This window comes from Echiichthys vipera (assembly GCF_963691815.1).
Source record: "Echiichthys vipera genome assembly, chromosome: 16".
In the NCBI taxonomy this organism is placed as follows: domain Eukaryota; kingdom Metazoa; phylum Chordata; class Actinopteri; order Perciformes; family Trachinidae; genus Echiichthys; species Echiichthys vipera.
Window position 1 is genome coordinate 3,155,956 of NC_139841.1, and position 17,303 is coordinate 3,173,258.

At 42.0% G+C, this 17,303-nt stretch overlaps 1 protein-coding gene across 1 annotated transcript; it reads left to right on the forward strand.

Annotated features, from left to right (window-relative positions):
* Positions 1–6,963: 6,963 nt before the first annotated feature.
* Positions 6,964–16,937, forward strand: minar2 (membrane integral NOTCH2 associated receptor 2; the record flags this gene model as incomplete). Its single annotated transcript, XM_083929505.1, has 3 exons — positions 6,964–7,110; positions 11,312–11,560; positions 16,737–16,937. 3 exons carry the CDS (start codon positions 6,964–6,966, stop codon positions 16,935–16,937), a joined length of 597 nt encoding a protein of 198 aa, XP_083785631.1.
* Between the last annotated feature and the right edge of the window lie 366 nt (positions 16,938–17,303).

The window sequence follows — 17,303 nt, forward strand, 5'->3', positions numbered from 1 at the left end:
TGAGTTTATGTTTAAATAAAACATACTATACATATTTTAGTTTTCACTGTTTATTGTTGTTTATCGATGATTTCAAATAATAATTATCCAATGGCTTGTTAGTACAAACCATTGGCCCATAGGCTGTTATGAAAGTAACTACTTGAGTGCTAGTTAAAGCCCAAATTACACAAAAATAAGTTATTGAGTTGAAATGATATGCTGACAACTTGGTCTCCCCAGTTCAAAAATCTCATCTGCGCCCCTGTAGCCTACTGCCCCCAGCTACTCAGTATTAACCACGTCCGGCTGTTAGCGACTACCGGATTTCTCCGTTAATAGTTCATCATAGACTGTATAAAAAATGGACACAGCCGCTCCGCCGGGCCATTCTCTCAACTTGAGCCAATCATATTCGCCTCTGGGAGTCGCCATCTTGTCAGAATTTGACTCCTCCTCATTTCCTCTTACCAAAAAAAGGGTATTGATGTGACGTTGGGGGGAGGGAGATACATCTGTTTGGGTGAGCTTTAAGGGATTAGCCACATTAGCTCACATTAGCTCCACCGCCTGAAAGCTAGGCTAACTGCACATGCTACTAGATAAACGGGAGTGGGAGTCCCGTGTCTCCAGTGGAGATTACACCGGCTCCGGGAGTGAAGTGCAGGCAGTGTTAATGATTTATGATTTAAACTGATATTCAGTATATTTAGTACCATGCTAATATTACTGTACAACACCGACCCTCGCGGTCCGAATCCTCCCGCTGCTCCAGATTAGCCTCTAGTGTATGTGCCATAGATAGCAGGATGTACTGCAAGTCATGGTGCCAGTGCGGCTATGTAATTAGCATAACAAAGCTAATGTTAACATGGTGTGTTCCTAAACCATCTGTTGTTTCAGTTGATTGAAGTACAAACCATCTTGTCACTGATGGAAACACCAGCACACGAATGACCACAGTCCAGGTCGAGATGACGGAGTAAGCATGCTAATGATGCTAATCCTGACATTAGCCTAGGCTAGCTGTCACTCAAGAGGCCGCGCCCCTAATTATTCATAAACTTTAACCTCCAATAAAATAAAAAGTAGCCTGTTACAAAAAAAACACCCCCCCTCAGTCTTGTCATGGAGATATGACCTAAACATACAGACTAGAATGTTTTTTTTGTCCCAGGCCTTAAACAGGTTTAATGATGCTGTGAAAACGGCCTGTTTAACATGGGGGTCAATGAGAAACTGCTCTGTTAGGAAACCTGCCCCTAGTGGACACTCAGAGAACTGCAGTTTTTGCACTTCCTGATTGGATCAACCAGGAAGTCGCTGTGGAGGGGCTTGTAGTTCATACACTAAAATGGCTTATTTGATGAGTGTATTTGCCGAAAAAGACTCTGGGATGATTTTACGCCGGAATTTTTAATTAATTTAATGAGTCTAATTTAATTATTAATTAATGCAAGGTTTGTATTTTATTTACACAAAGTAGAAAGTTTAACTCACTGCTGTAGCTCTCTCTCTCTCTCTCTCTCTCTCTCTCTGCACATATATTGTGGCCTCTGTAAAACTCTGCAACATCTGGCTAGGCTGTTCTGCAGATCTTCTCGTGACAAATTGAGAACAACCCATGCAACCACTGTAGTTCTGCAACATTGCAGTGCTGAGGGCCTGTCTCCTTTGAAATTAAACGAACTTGGGTCGCAGAGCAATGCATCGAGTCTGAACAAACGTCGCATTCATGCGCTGAGCTAGCAAACACTGCGTAGTACACCCTGAGTGCTGTTGCTGCTGCATGAAGAGCTGCTGCCTAGGGCCACATTCTGATGAGGATGATGTCAGTGTTCGAGGATGGGAACACATTTGTCCAACATCAGCCAGCAGCAAAAGGACTGCGCCGGACAGCGAGGTGGTGCTCGAAACATGCGAGCACACACACAACGACGAATGGCTCGATGCAATTTTACATATGCACAAATGTGAACATAGATGCACAATCCATGTCGTGCTCCATGTCTATGATCATCGCGGCGGTGTCCAATGAAACAGAGAGCAGAGTAGTTGCAGTAAGTGGAGGTTAAACGCATCATCGGCTCTGTGTTTCCCTTCAAAAGCGACTACACGGCAGGCTACTGCAAACCAAATGCCCCATGTCTTACCGCATCCGTCCGGACTGCCATCCTCGGCTTATCCATTTTCTGTCAGGAATGATGATACGAGGCAGTGCAATAGTGGTTTCCCAATGACGACATCGAACATGTGCAAAAGGTAGAACTGCAATATCCGCCTTATTGGTCAGAGTCCCCGGATTTGTGCCTCTCCTCCTCCCTCACGTTCCATCGTTGGTTGATTTCTGCGCAGCCCCGCTGCACCATCCACATCCACGTAACCACTACCCTCTCTCTGTCTCTCTCTGCCTCTCTCTCTCTCTCTCTCTCTCTCTCTGTGTCTCTCTCTCTGTGTGTGTGTGTCTCTCTCTCTCTCTCTCTCTCTCTCTCTCTCTCTCTCTCTCTCTCTCTCTCTCTGTGTGTCTCTCTCTCTGTCTCTCTCACTCTGTGTGTGTCTCTCTCTCTCTGTCTCTGTCTCTCTCTCTCTCTCTCTCTCTCTGTGTCTCTCTCTCTCTGTCTCTCTCTCTCTCTGTCTCTCTCTCTCTCTCTCTCTCTCTCTCTCTCTCTCTCTCTCTCTCTCTCTCTCTCTGCCTCCATCACGCCTGCAGCACTCACGGTGTCACGCTTTGACCCTCCACGGAGGAGGCTGTGATTATTATCTGTTTGCATGTCACCAACATATTTCAACGAGGGAAATCTGTTGTGCACATTCATTCACTCTCTCAGGAAGTAGCTCTAGCTCCATGGTGGCAGTCCATGACCTTGCCCTCAGCACCACCACCAGGATAGTGTTTTGCATCTTATAGGATACAATGCACTGACAAAATGAATCAGCAATATGAAATCAATGCTGGTACTGTGTGTGTGTGTGTGGTTGTGTGTGTGGGTGTGTGTGTGTGTGTGTGTGTCATGCAAGATGTGATTCTGGAGACTGTATGCCCCCCCACCTCCTTAAAGAGTAATTCCTGAGTAAAATCATCATGGTCTTTTTCGACACTTGCACACATCAAATAAGCCATTGAGACAGTTTTTTTCTTCCACACGTGGCTAACACCAATTAGCTCGGGGCATTATGGTGAATTCAAATGTCTTTATTAACCACTAATACTGCTCAAATAACAGCAAACATCTGCAGCAGCATGACTGAGTCTAATACTCTGCTCTTTATCAAGCAGCTGGAGCTTGATAACGAGCAGAGCATTAGACTCAGTGTGTTAGAGCAGAAAGAAACCTAAACATGCAGGACAGTGGCTCTCTAGGAGCAGGATTGGACATCTCTGGTCTATCATGTACTACTACAGCCTTTTTTTTTTTAGTATTGCTACAACTACAAGTCAACTGATACCTTTACTTCTTTTGACCTTAGCATTGGGATGTGCACCAAGTATTAGAGCGTAAAAGTCAAGCCCACAGTTACAATTTGTCGGTGAATTTTCCCAGTTCCCAATTTTTCTGTTGAAATAAAAATGTGTTTGAGAAGCCTTCTGAGTTTGGTATAATTTAATGGGCAAAACACACTTTCTTTGTCATGTCTATAATATATGTCTATGACCTCATGAAAAATGTTCCGGCAAAAGTTACAAGATTATCAATCAGTATAGTACTACTGTAGATAGACTACTACTTTACTATAAAGTAACAAGGTCAATACAATAGTTTCAATAACTATAAAAATAATGGAAATGGCAATTAATTACATCGATAACTCTTCCATCAAAATGTCCTGTATCTAGAAGAGACCACAGTAAAAAAAAATGCTATGATTGATTAATAATCGAACTTCTCACATTTTTATTGAGTCTTTGCCTAAATGAATGCAATCATATTACACACTTTCATATTACAAATGTGCCTGTGTAATAAGGGTGTAGGCTGCCATGTTGAAGATTTTGTCCTTATTGCATTATTAACGGGTCAAACGTTTGACTCCTCCCCGGTCTGGGGGTCTGCTGTCAGGGGTACTTAGAAAACTCAGACACTGTTGGAGATTCACTGGGAACGAAACTAAAACTTATCAGAGATCCTTTATTGTTTAGTTTGAGAAGATAATTCGCTCCTACAAAAAACAACTAAAACAGAACTACACAGACTGAAATTATTTCTTTATTTTGTTGTGCTTGAAACCGAAAAGTGAATTTTGATTTAACTTTGGACTGTTTCTGTCGGAGAACATTATTTGGACCTTTTGAACAATTATTTAAAAGACATTTTGTGATGCTGAGTGTAGCTCAATGTGTGATACAATGATTTAAAGTGAAATGAGTATGATTGTGGCTCTGATTGTTGCTGGGGATTTTATGTTGAAGTGTGTTCATGAATGTGTTAACGCTGATTCACTTATCCATGTGGGGATTGACCTTTATTACGAACCTCATCATTAAATTGTCTGATTAGATAATGGCTGGCACGTCAGTAAAAGAACATTAACAACCTGCTACAGTGGAAACACATGTAAACCATGATTTCTTTAAAAAAAAATTGTCTTTAGACAAAAACGCTGTAGTACACATGCCAAGCCTGGGTGTGGCGCTGTAACTGCCACAGAAATACACCAACAACGGAGAAGAAGAGACAGGGAGACGCTGTGGAGAATACAAACACCCAGACTCACCAGTCTCAGACGGGGTTCTGGTGAGTCGTTCAGTGGGGGTACTGTCATTATGCCATCCTTCTTCTCTCCTCTTGTTTCTGTGTTTGTCTCCCTCTATTGGTGTTTTTCCTGTGTGCGTGTGTGTGTGCGTGCTTGTGTGCCTGTGTGTGTGTGCATGCATGTGTGTCTGCGTGTGTGTGTGTTGGGGGCGTGGATAGTCCTGGCAGGCTGCCCCAGGTGGATCCCATTGTCACTAATCACCCCCCCTCCTGTATAAGAAGACTGGCATGAGACATTTGTCACAACAGCGGTAGTGTGCTGTGGACCTACGTTTTGTGCTCAGTTTTGTTGTGTCATCGTGAATAGTTTGTAATTTCTTCAGGCTCCTGTTTCCTGCTTGCCTGCCTGCTCACCCGCATGTGCTTTCCCCTTGGCCTTCGCCTCCACCTCGTAAATTGTTTGCTACATGGAGGACGCCATTACCATGTGGAGAGACGACCCTTCTGGAAACTGAGATTCTTGACCGACACTGCTCTGGAGAGCAGTACACCACTCACATGCCCCCAATGCATGGTGCACTTTCTAAATAAATATTTCACCTATTTAAACTCTTCAACTTGACTCTGTGTTCGTGTCTGCATTTGGGTCCCAGTTTTCCCAGTACCTGTTCATGACATTTCTAATATATTTACGCGTTTGAGGCAGATTGCTAGCAGCAGCCATTTTAGGATTGTGACTTTGGGGTCCTCTTGAAAACTTCTAACTTCACAGATGTAAGAGCTGATTTTTAATTCTGTGTGAAACTTTTTTAACTAAAAATGTAGGAGTCCTAATATTAGGCCTGACAAACCCATTTTTTAAAGGTACTCCTAAATCTGCGAGTTAGGAGCCACTTTTAGCCGGAACATGTTCTGGCAATACAGACCCTCTATCAGCTGGTATACCTCCTGATAAGTGATCACAACACTTCTGTTTGCATGTTCTCCCCGTGTCTGCGTGGGTTTTCTCCGGGTTCTCTGGTTTCCTTCCACAATCCAAAGACATGCAGGTGTTAGGTTAATAGATGACTCTAAAAAAAAAATTGCCCGTAGGTGTGAATGGTTGTCTGTCTCTGTTCGTCTCTATGTGCCCTGCAATAGACTGGCGTCCTGTCCAGGGTTAGATCTGGACTCTGACACTTCCTCCTGCAAATTTAACTGACTTCTTTACACACTTTGGGTTCAGTCTTTTCCCAGTACGACAGTGAACATAATGTTTCCCATCAGACCCAAATAAACTGAACTTAAGCAATGTCATGTTTTCTGCAGCAGGAGTTGGGCCTCTTGTACAGCTACATGGTGTGGAAGAAAACATGACTGAGAAAGTGAATAACAGGATAGGGTCACAGTGTACTTGGGACATAGGCCTGATAAGCACACATTTTGTTTAGAGAATAATAGAACTATATTTGGGCATGATGACGTCTGGACACAAAGTAGACCCTACTGATGGTAAATGTATGAGTGTGTACTGGGAAGACCTGATGGGGCATGTAAACGTTGTCAGCACACAAACCTCAGTATAAGATGGGCAGCTCTGTTAAGAGACACTTGGAATTTAGGAATTTCGAATTTGGAATCTTGGAACTCTGTGATGAGTGTATCAAACCTTGATTCAATAAATTCCCCTTGATTGCTGTGAGACTTCTCTTCTGACTCCTTCTTGTAGACCTTTCTATTTGTATAATACATTGTTCTACCATAATGGCAGGGTGAATACAAATGTTTTTGTGAACCTCCTTCACCAACATGCAACACCTTCACTGCAACTGTCTCCCAATCAGCTGCAATTTTCATAAAAGACAGGCGTTTTCAAATCTTCCCACTCTGGGACCCAGTTTCAAAAGATCCGGTTTTTAGGCTCTGATAATGCTGTCTGCTGTGGATGGTCGACTAAACCAGACTGAAGTTGTGCGGTTACAGGAAAAAGCGTCTCAGTGTGGACGGGCCCTAAGGCACTGTGCCTCAACTAGGCTCTCTCTCTCTCTCTCTCTCTCTCTCTCTCTCTCTCTCTCTCTCTCTCTCTCTCTCTCTCTCTCTCTCTCTCTCTCTCTCTCTCTCTCCTGTCACTGTTGCTTCTCAGCATCAGGCTCTTAATGGTCAGGTTGGGTTACACACACCTGCAAGTGATACAGGCTCATAAATACTGCTCTTCATTAATTATTACAGAGCTTACCAGTTGTAGTGAGCATGTGAATCCAGCTAAGCTGCCATCAGGTGAAGCGGTCAGTGTAGATGGAGCAACACAGCCAAGATGGACATCTCTGTTCTGCCCAACAACAACCACCCAGAGAAGTTTCTCCAGCTGGATGTTGGGATGCTGCCGGCCTCACATGGCATGTTTCAGGTCGGGGCAGTCATGTCCAGTCAGAGACACTGGCAGAACAGAGTCTACTCCCAGGTATGGACTATGTCATAGCCGCTCTTCCATATGATCATCTCTCTGTATGCTTTGGGTCTTGTGTCATAGATGCATTTGGTTACTAAAAAAAATACACATTAAAACCCAACCCTGATGCATTATTTATTATGTGCATTCAATCAGCATGAATGATCTTCTAGTAGGGAGGAAGGTTGCCCTTAAAGTCAAATGAAGTCTATATAGTCCAAAATCAAATTTTCCCAAAACATTTTGTCCTCATTTCACAACATCTATCCTTATTTCAGTTTCAATTTTATTTACAGTGCCAAATCATAACAAAAGTAATCTCAGGACACTTTACAGAGTAGGTATAGACCACACTCTATGACTTATTTATAGTTTACATAGACCCAACAATTCCCCCATTGAGCAGCAACAACAACACAGTGGCAACGAAAACCTTCCCTTTAACAGGCAGGAACGTTGGACACAGCTCTATGGAGGCAAAGACAGACACAAAGACAGACAGAGAGACACTTCCAGAGATCCAAGCAACCACAAAAGTAACAGTAACTATAATAATATCTATAAAAAAGTGAATATGACTTATATGTTATGGCAGTTAATACAGTAGAATAGTAGAAAGAAGCACAGCTAGGGAGATAGAATATGACAATGATAATAATGATGGTGGTAAATATGATCAATTATGAGTAATAACAGCTGTGATACAATGAGATATATAACTGATGATGTTTTTATGGCTACACATTTTATAGTTTATAAAACTAATGATAGTATATAGTAATTGTAGAGTAATAGTAATAATATCAGCAGGAAGCGTCATGCAGGACCACTGTAGCAGGCATCACCACGATCAGCAGAGACCCAAGAGACGACAAAGCACAAACAACTCCAGGGAATAAGTTGAATTAGTAACTTTCATTGATGAGATATGAATGATACAGACAGAGAGGAGAGAAGATCAGAGTATCAGGAACAGGATTATCCCCCAGCAGACTAGGCCTATAGCAGCAGACACAAAGACAGACAGAGAGACACTTCCAGAGATCCAAGCAACCACAAAAGTAACAGTAACTATAATAATATCTATAAAAAAGTGAATATGACTTATATGTTATGGCAGTTAATACAGTAGAATAGTAGAAAGAAGCACAGCTAGGGAGATAGAATATGACAATGATAATAATGATGGTGGTAAATATGATCAATTATGAGTAATAACAGCTGTGATACAATGAGATATATAACTGATGATGTTTTTATGGCTACACATTTTATAGTTTATAAAACTAATGATAGTATATAGTAATTGTAGAGTAATAGTAATAATATCAGCAGGAAGCGTCATGCAGGACCACTGTAGCAGGCATCACCACGATCAGCAGAGACCCAAGAGACGACAAAGCACAAACAACTCCAGGGAATAAGTTGAATTAGTAACTTTCATTGATGAGATATGAATGATACAGACAGAGAGGAGAGAAGATCAGAGTATCAGGAACAGGATTATCCCCCAGCAGACTAGGCCTATAGCAGCAGAATAAGCAGAACAAAATAAGCTTAGGCCCTGTACATGCAGGCTCAAGAGAAATTGAATGCCAATAACAACATTGCCGAGGGCTCGCAAGCCCTAACTGTAAGCTTTATCAAAGAGGAAAGTTTTGAGTTTACTCTCAAATATGGGGACAGTGTCTGCCTCCTGAATAACACTTGGGAGTTGGTTCCACAGGAGAGGAGTTTGGTAGCTGAAGGCTCTGCCTCCCATTCTACTTTTGGAGACTCTAGGAACGACGAGTAGCCCTGCATTCTCAGAGCGCAGCGATCTAGTCGGGTGATACGGTACTATGAGCTCTTTAAGATACGACGGAGCCTGACCAATGAGAGCTTTGTAGGTAAGGAGAAGGATTTTTAATTATATTCTAGATTTTTCAGATAGCCAGTGCAAAGATACAGCTAATACAGGAGAAATATGTTCTCTTCGATTTGTTTTTGTTAGTACATGAGCTGCAGCATTTTGGACCAACTAGAGACTCTTAACAGACTTATTGGAGCAGCCTGATAATAAGGAGTTGCAATAGTCCAGCCTAGAAGGAACAAAGCCTTGTTTCACATATCGCTGTGTACAAATGCAAGTTACGGGAAGGCCAGTCATTCCTATGGAAGCTCTGTGATCTCTAGTTCTTTTCAAAAATTCCTCGTTCGGTTTTGCCTCGAGTATGTGAGAAAATTTAACTTTTATGGCAGACTTTGAACAGACCATGGGCACTGTATAGCATTTTATGCTAACTTACTGTGGTATTAGCAAGTGAGAAACAGTCAATTTCATTCAATTCAGTTTTCTTGACTATGATGATTGTCAAACTGTGTAATTAAAAAGAAAGTTCAGCTAGTTTAACACATTGTCATGGGTATGGTTCGAACATGATCCGACCCAACTACCAGGTGTACACTGCAGGACTGAGCTAAAAAGCCCTCGTAGAAGGCTCTTTGAAATCTGTGATGCAAAATATTATACAAACTGTAGCAGCTTACATAGTAGTGCCTTTTAAGGATTTTTATGTGGAAAATGTAATCTTTTCACCCCCCAAAAAAATCAGAAACACATATTATTGTTCCAAGCAGAGCATGTTTGTGTATACTGTCATGCTTCGTTGGAGTAGATTTAAATGGTAGAAAAATTAGTTGAGTGTTGAAGGTAGAGCAAATTCTCCGAAGGTCGGCGGTTCAATCCCTGGCACCTCCTGTCCACATGTCAAAGTTTCCTTGAGCAAGACACTGAACCCCAAACGCAGGAGACTGCAGACAACAGGAACTTGAAAATGACTCTTTATAATAAGTTTGGTACAGGAGAGGCAAAAAACACAAAACAGAACTAAGGGTCCAATAAAGACTGAACTGAAATCCATGGCTTAAATACACTGCTCAAAAAACGAAGGGGGCACTTAATTGTCACAGTATAACACCAACTAAGTTAAACTCCAGCTCAACTTGCATTCAGAGAGAACACCAGAATTGACTGGTCGTCCATGGGCGAGTTCTAACCCCGGGCACATGCGAAGACGCAAAACCCGATAGTAACCCAAGAACGCTGTTTACATGCACGAATAATCAGGGTTCTAGAGGAGCTCTCTAGGTCTGTTAACTGGGGTATGAGAAGCCCTTAACCCGGTTACAATCGATTACTCTGGTGCAGTGAGCCCTTGGTTCCTCCTGGTGCAGGACTATTCCCGGCCTCATGTGGCCACAGTGTGTTCTTCCCCTGAACTAAATCCAATTGAGCACCTATGGGACATTATGTATCCACCGCAGACTGTCCAGGAGCTCAGTGATCTAGGTCTGGGAGGAGATCCCCCAGGACACCAAACACTACTGAGTCACATTATGAGTTGGTTAAATTTTTCACAAAGGTTTTTTCAGTTTATTTTTGAATTCAGCCCTAAGTAGGTTGATGCTTTTGTTTTTTTATTAACTGTTGTTGTCATTTTGTTCTCAAAAATTGATACAATATATACATTAGTAAAGATTTTTAATAGTAATAAGTCGTTCATCAAGATCTGATGTGTTCCCTTCATGTTTCTGAGCAGAGGACATACTAAACTGTTAAGGGGATGAAGCGCAGCTGGAGTGATTGGTTAAGAAGCTCAGCTGAGGTATATGAGGGGATAATGCACTAACCAACAAGGCTGAGATGGAGCATGTGAGGAGAAAGGCAGCACAGGAATACAGGAGGCTGAAAGAACAGAGAAACACAAAACCCAGGAAACAGAAGCATCTTGAAACAGGCTCAGTGACCGTAAAATAGAACTGTAACTAAACAGAGTAAAATACATAAGGAACTAATAAACCAATGGGAAACAGACATACAGGAAGTGAAATAAGAAAAGACACAAGAGGAGAGTAAATTTCAGAAATATAACAGGAAACAAGTAAACAAAAATTGTAAACAATACTTTTTTATTTCCTATTATCAATCCAATCCAATCATCCCGCTATGCAGATCTTAAAAGCGTTGGCACTGTTGGGAATCTTTTTAAATGAAAGAAGTACAGATAATGAGGACAAATAAAATGCAGAAATAATCATATATTTGTGGCAAAAAATGCCTGGTTTAGGCATCATTGTATCTGAGACTCTAGTGTCTTGTCTTCGTCTATAGAAGGTGCTGATAGCCTAAAGGTGGATGTGGTGAGAATTGCCTGCATCATTGTCTCAACAGAGGGAGCGAAGAGTAAAGTCTGAAAGCTGGTCTCCTCCATCCCCAGAGGGCACTCCTGTGGTGTTTGAGGCCAGATACCTGGAGAAGCACATCACACCTGTCACTCTGAAGTCCAACATTAAAAGGAACCCTCTGTACATGGACATAAGATTGATGGAAGCAGTGGACAACAAGAAGTCCAAGCCTTCCTGGACTGTCAAGGAGTATGACACACAAACAATCAATGGAAACTTGGCGGATTATTTAAAGGTAATACATGTAAGAGAGGCTGTGCATGGCTGGCAGGATGGATGGGTGCAAAAACCGTTCACTCACTGTGTTTCCGTTACAAAAAAAGGCCCCAGAGGGATTTAGAAGACTCTGGAGGTGACGTATCTCTCTGAATGGGTTTGGATCGCTAATGATCAGCTGATCAGTGATACAGTGGTGCGCCGTTCTTTCTCAAAGTGAGAAATACAGAATAGTTGTAGTTTGATTTAAGGTGGCATGAACAAGTAACACGGAAGAAAACACTCCACCTTAAAAATTTGAGACGCTGTGAAAGTGTTTGTTGACAGACAGGCTATCACCTCGCAGTACGACGTGTGTGTATGTGTGTGTGTGTGTGTGTGTGTGTGTGTGTGTGTGTGTGTGTGTGTGTGTGTGTGTGTGTGTGTGTGTGTGTGTGTGTGTGTGTGTGTGTGTGTGTGTGTGTGTGTGTGTGTGTGTGTGTGTGTGTGTGCGCAGATCATTTTCTTCTACACCACTGGATAAAAGTGTCTCCTCTACTTCACCGTGTTGATGTGGCGTCTGTACTACCACACATCACATCCTGCTGAGAGCTACATCCAATCAGCAACCAGGCTTCTCTCAGGGGAGAAAAACGGCCCTCTGGGGCCAACAAATGGTTGCTTGAGCGACATGCAAATTAGGGGCGTTTCGGTGAGATAGACCCACCTCATTCCACGTATTCCAGCCTAATGGAAACGCACCTAATGACTCCCAAAACAACGTATGGCCTTTCGATTTAACGTTGAGAAACAGCTGCAGGGTGTTAGTCATATATATCTAATTATAATGTCAGATGTTCATGCTAAACATGATCAAAGTTTCCTAATAATAATGAGGTAAAGGTGTTGTTGGGTAACCAGTCTAACCCCCATGAGCAGATCTGCTCAGGATACAGACTGCTGTCAACACCTTCTTTCACACAGTTTTTTTCTACTTTCTTGGCGTTCATATATTTAAGCCTCAAGGATTTTCAAATAAGATCATCAGCACGCCGGGCATGTCCACGAAGTACAGCTACGCATAGCTCCGGTAGAACGTGCTGCTGTTTACTTCATGTAGCTACACGCTAACGGCAGACAAAGCTGTATTATTGGCACCTATGATCCCGGGGTCCTATGTCCTATGACCTGTTTGTATGTGATAGGGAACATCTGACCTTTTTTTAAAAAAAAACAGGGTCCGATGTTCTCCGCTCTTCTGAAAAAGGGTCCTATGTTCCCCGGGTCATGTTCCCTGGTCTGTTATTTTTTCCAAAATCAGTGCAGAATTCCCCAGCAAATAGGCTTATGTCGACCCCAACACTACCCCCTAACCCTTACACTAACCGTAACCCGTAACCCTAACAAAATGCTCAATTAAATCAGGGAAGGCACAGGCCCTGAGCGGGGAATGGATGACCCTGTAATATTGGATGCTTGTGTTATTCATTGCTCTCTAATTTCAGACCACACTCCTGCTCCAACATGTCCAGTTGTGTTGTGTTTGGTTTAGAAGGCTTTATTTGTGACTTTTGATGGTAGAAAATCCCATTATACTCTCAGTTAATGTCAAGTTTTCTGCAGTAGTACAGATACAGAGAATGAGACCAGGAAGTGCTGACAAATCAGAGCCCACAGGGCTTTTCAAGAGGGGGGCTTAAAAGAGACAGGCAAGAGCTGTATGAGAAAAATATAGTGTTTGTTGAACAATACAGCATGTAAACATGTTCCTGTAGAAACACAAAATACATGCTATGAACCTAAAATTGCCACTGTGCTCTGGTGTGGACCTGGCTGGCTAACTCCTTCCTGATTTATGCTGCTCAAAGAAATGCTGTGATTCAGAGGTAGGGCGGGTCGTCAATCCATTCAGAAGATCGATGGTTCGATTCCCATCCAGATACTGAACCCCTTATTGCTCCCATGGGTGTTTGAATGTGGTTTGAATGTTTAGATTAGATGATAGACAGTTGGCCTCTGCCAGCAGTGTATGCATGTGTGAATGTGACAAGTGGTGTAAAAGCACCTTGAGTGGTTGTTACTTCTCCTGTTGGAAATAATAACTTGACAAACAATGAAACGAAAGACACAGAACTAGAGAAAAAGTTATGTGGGTTTATTCACAAAGACTGAGGAGCAAACAAATGAACAGAGGACTCTACTAGGTGGAGGAAAGGAGGGTCGTGAGCAGGGCTGTAAACTAACTTTTTGGCTCTCCTGCCAAGGTGAACTGGTACATGAAAGAATCTACCAGCCAAGTCAATTTTTTACTGGCCAAATAATAAATCTGTTTCAGTCCTTTTCATTGAGATAACATTATATATAACAATATAACAATACTTAGAAAAGAGGCCAAAGTTTTATTTAGAAATACATTTGAATATTATTAATTGAATTTCAAAAATGTGACATTGCCAAACTTTGAAAAAGGAAACACTCATTAATAGTGATAGTAATTTAATAGTGGACATGTTATGTAATGTGTTATGACCATAGAAGATATAAAAGATAGGTTGCACTTTGCTAACCGAGCTACAGTAGTTAGCACTAGAGTTACAGGGTGTGTGCCACTGCAGGTGAAGAGAGCAGACAACCGGAGTACGGCTTCTAAAGTATGCCGTCTGACTCGTGTCCAGCCACCTGTTTTGTAACTGAGCTCTCGTGCCACAGCATCATAGCTATGCTCGGATCAAAGTCACTGCAGCAAATGTTTAAAGAGCGGTGACGCATACACTACCTTACTTCTTAGGGGAACTATTGCTGCATTCCTAAGCACTGGGATATGGGACTTATCCTGCATGGAGTTTACAACGCCGACTTCAAAGCGTTCCAGACCATTTAAGTCGAACGTAAACAGAAAACATGGACGACCGCCATCAAATACATTAATAAACATATTGTCCAGCAGTGGATAACATTGGTTGACATTAGAGCGATATTCTAGCGAAAACATCTTCATCAACGGATCTGGAGCTGTTTATGTAAAAGCTCTGCACATGGATATGAGTTGCATGGACTAGTTTTTCTGCATCTTTCTGAGACACAATGGCCCTCATTTATCAAACGAACGTACGGCAGAAAAACGTAAAACGTGCGTACGACCATTTCCACGCAAACTTCGGCATTTATCAATTTGGACGTGAGCGGGAGCTACGATCAAATCTCACGTCAGGTCTGAGATCGTGTACGCACATTTGAGCCTGTGGATTTGCGGTGCAGCAGAGCAAAATCTGGCTGAAAATAATTAACAAACCTCAGCCGTCATTAAGCATAAGCAGTCACATATCAGTAAGTGGCTACCCTCGATAAATTGCATTTAACCAAACAAGGTATCAAATGATTAACATCTTGGTATGGTTCTTCTAGGTGACAAAGGTTATCCTCTAACGGAATACCTAATAACCCGCTGGCAAACCCCACTGAGCAGGAGCACAGGTTCAGCAGTGCGCACAAACGCACCCGGGTCACAGTGGAGCGCTGCTTCGGGTTGACTGCCTTTTTTTATTCTTTTCCATACAGCATTTTAATGGCCCCCCTTTATTCCACTCTTAAGACTGCCAAAAAGCACATCTTTATTTTGCTCCATGTCGGATGTCAGGATGCCGATCTCTGTGACGGAAAAGTTTCTTTTCTTAACAGTGTTTCTCCTCTCCATGTTTAACCTCAGTGGGCGAGGCCTCCGAACCAGGAATATTTAAGGGCGTAATATGTTAATGACGATTGAATTCAGCCGCTGCATTTATCAAGGCCCGCTCATTCGTACGCTGAGATTGGTCAGATACGAATGTTTCATAAATCACACGTGTGTCCTGTCGTACAACCAATTCTGCACTCAGATATGCGCCCGTTTTCATGCAAGATTTATAAATGAGGGCCAATGTTCCTAATTTTCGCAATATTACGAAGGTGAAAATATGCAGTCCTTGTCGTTAATTTTATGTGAGAATCGAAGGACATATCCTGATCAAAAAAACACCCAGATTCCTAACTGTGGTGCTGGAGGACAACATAACATCATCCAGAGTAACAATACCTTGAGCTATTGAGTTTCGGAGGCCTTCGGGGCCAAGTATGATAACGATAACATCAGAATTGCAGGTCATCCAGCTTTTTATTTCCGTAAAGCACATTTGAAGTTTAGCTAACTGATCGGTTTCTTCTGGTTTGATCGACAAATACAATTGTGTATCATCAGCATAACAATGAAACTGTATGGAGTGCTTCCTTATAATATTTCCTAATCGAAGCATATATAAGGTGAATAGACAGAACCCTGTGGGACTCCGTGACTGACTTTAGTGTGCATGGAGGATTTGTCATTAACATGTACAAACTGAGATCTATCTGATAAATAAGACTTGAACCAGCTCAGTGCGGTTCCTTTAATGCCAATCAGATGCTCTAGTCTCTGTGGCAGTATGCGATGGTCAATAGTGTCGAAGGCAGCACTAAGATCTAGTAAAACAATCACAGAGACAAGTCCTTTGTCTGAAGCTATTAGTAGGTCTGTCTCAGTGCTATGATTCGCTCTAAATCCTGACTGGAAGTCCTCAAATAACTCATTATCATGTAAAAAGTCACACAGCTGATTGGCGACTAATTGGGCCTCTAACTACTACTCTGACTACCTCTGACTGTGTGAGGGAAAGAAAAAGGCACTTGTCTTCTCTTTTCTTGGCAGTTTTTCAAGCCTGTTTATTACAGAGGCCAGACAGGACATGGGGTCAGAGAGAGAGGGGGAGACATACAGCAAAGGGCCGCAGGTCAGAGTCGAAGCTGTGGCTGCTGCCTGGAGGACGTTCAGCCTCTTTACATGGGGCAACTGCTCTAACCCCTGAGCCACCAGCCGCCCCAGGACATGGTCATTTGATTATTTCAGGCACTGCACAGACCAATCCTTGCCCTGGAGAAATAGAAAAAAACTTAAGTGCAGTTAATATAGTTAATATAAGCTTTGAAGGTATTTCATTGCATTACAAATTATATGAAAATGATTCAGTAAATTTACTCATGGTAATATGATATCTAGATCACAATTAATTTGACTAATGGCTTTTCGAAACTTAATGTAAGTTTTCTATGAGAAGCATTAAAGGAACAGGCACGTAACAAACTTAAGCACACCAGTGTGAACATGTGATGTTTCATGGTTAAATCAATTTTCCTTTTCTTGGCAGGAGGAAGAGAAGACTCCTAAAGATCTGGACTTTTGGCTCGAGGATCTCTACACACCAGGATTTGACTCCTTACTTAAGAAGAAAGAAGCAGAACACAAAAGAAAAAGACTTTGTAAAATTATTTCTTCAATCATTGTGTCTGTTTGTGCAGTGCTGATTGTTATCGTAGTGCCAATTGTGGTTCTACAGAAGAAAAACTGATTGAAGAGGATTGTAGTGCAACTTTACGACCTCTTTGTTAGTGGTGGCAATGTTAAGATTAAGAAAGTTAATATTTAGAGATTAAATTTGTTCAGTCATAATGAACATGTTTTAGCCTTCACACTCACTGGGGACCATGAATATCCACATTAGAACTCTATGGTAACCTGGCAAGTAGTTGCTGAAATATCCAACTCTTCTGAAATTTGACCCATTATACCAACTGTGATCCAGAAGTTGTGTAAAACATGGACATAGCATCCGTGATGTCACCAGTAGGCTTCTAAAGGCCAGAAGACCCACACATAAACATAGAGGGTGGAGCCTAGTTGGAAGATAAAATAAACCAACATTGTGTGAAAAGTG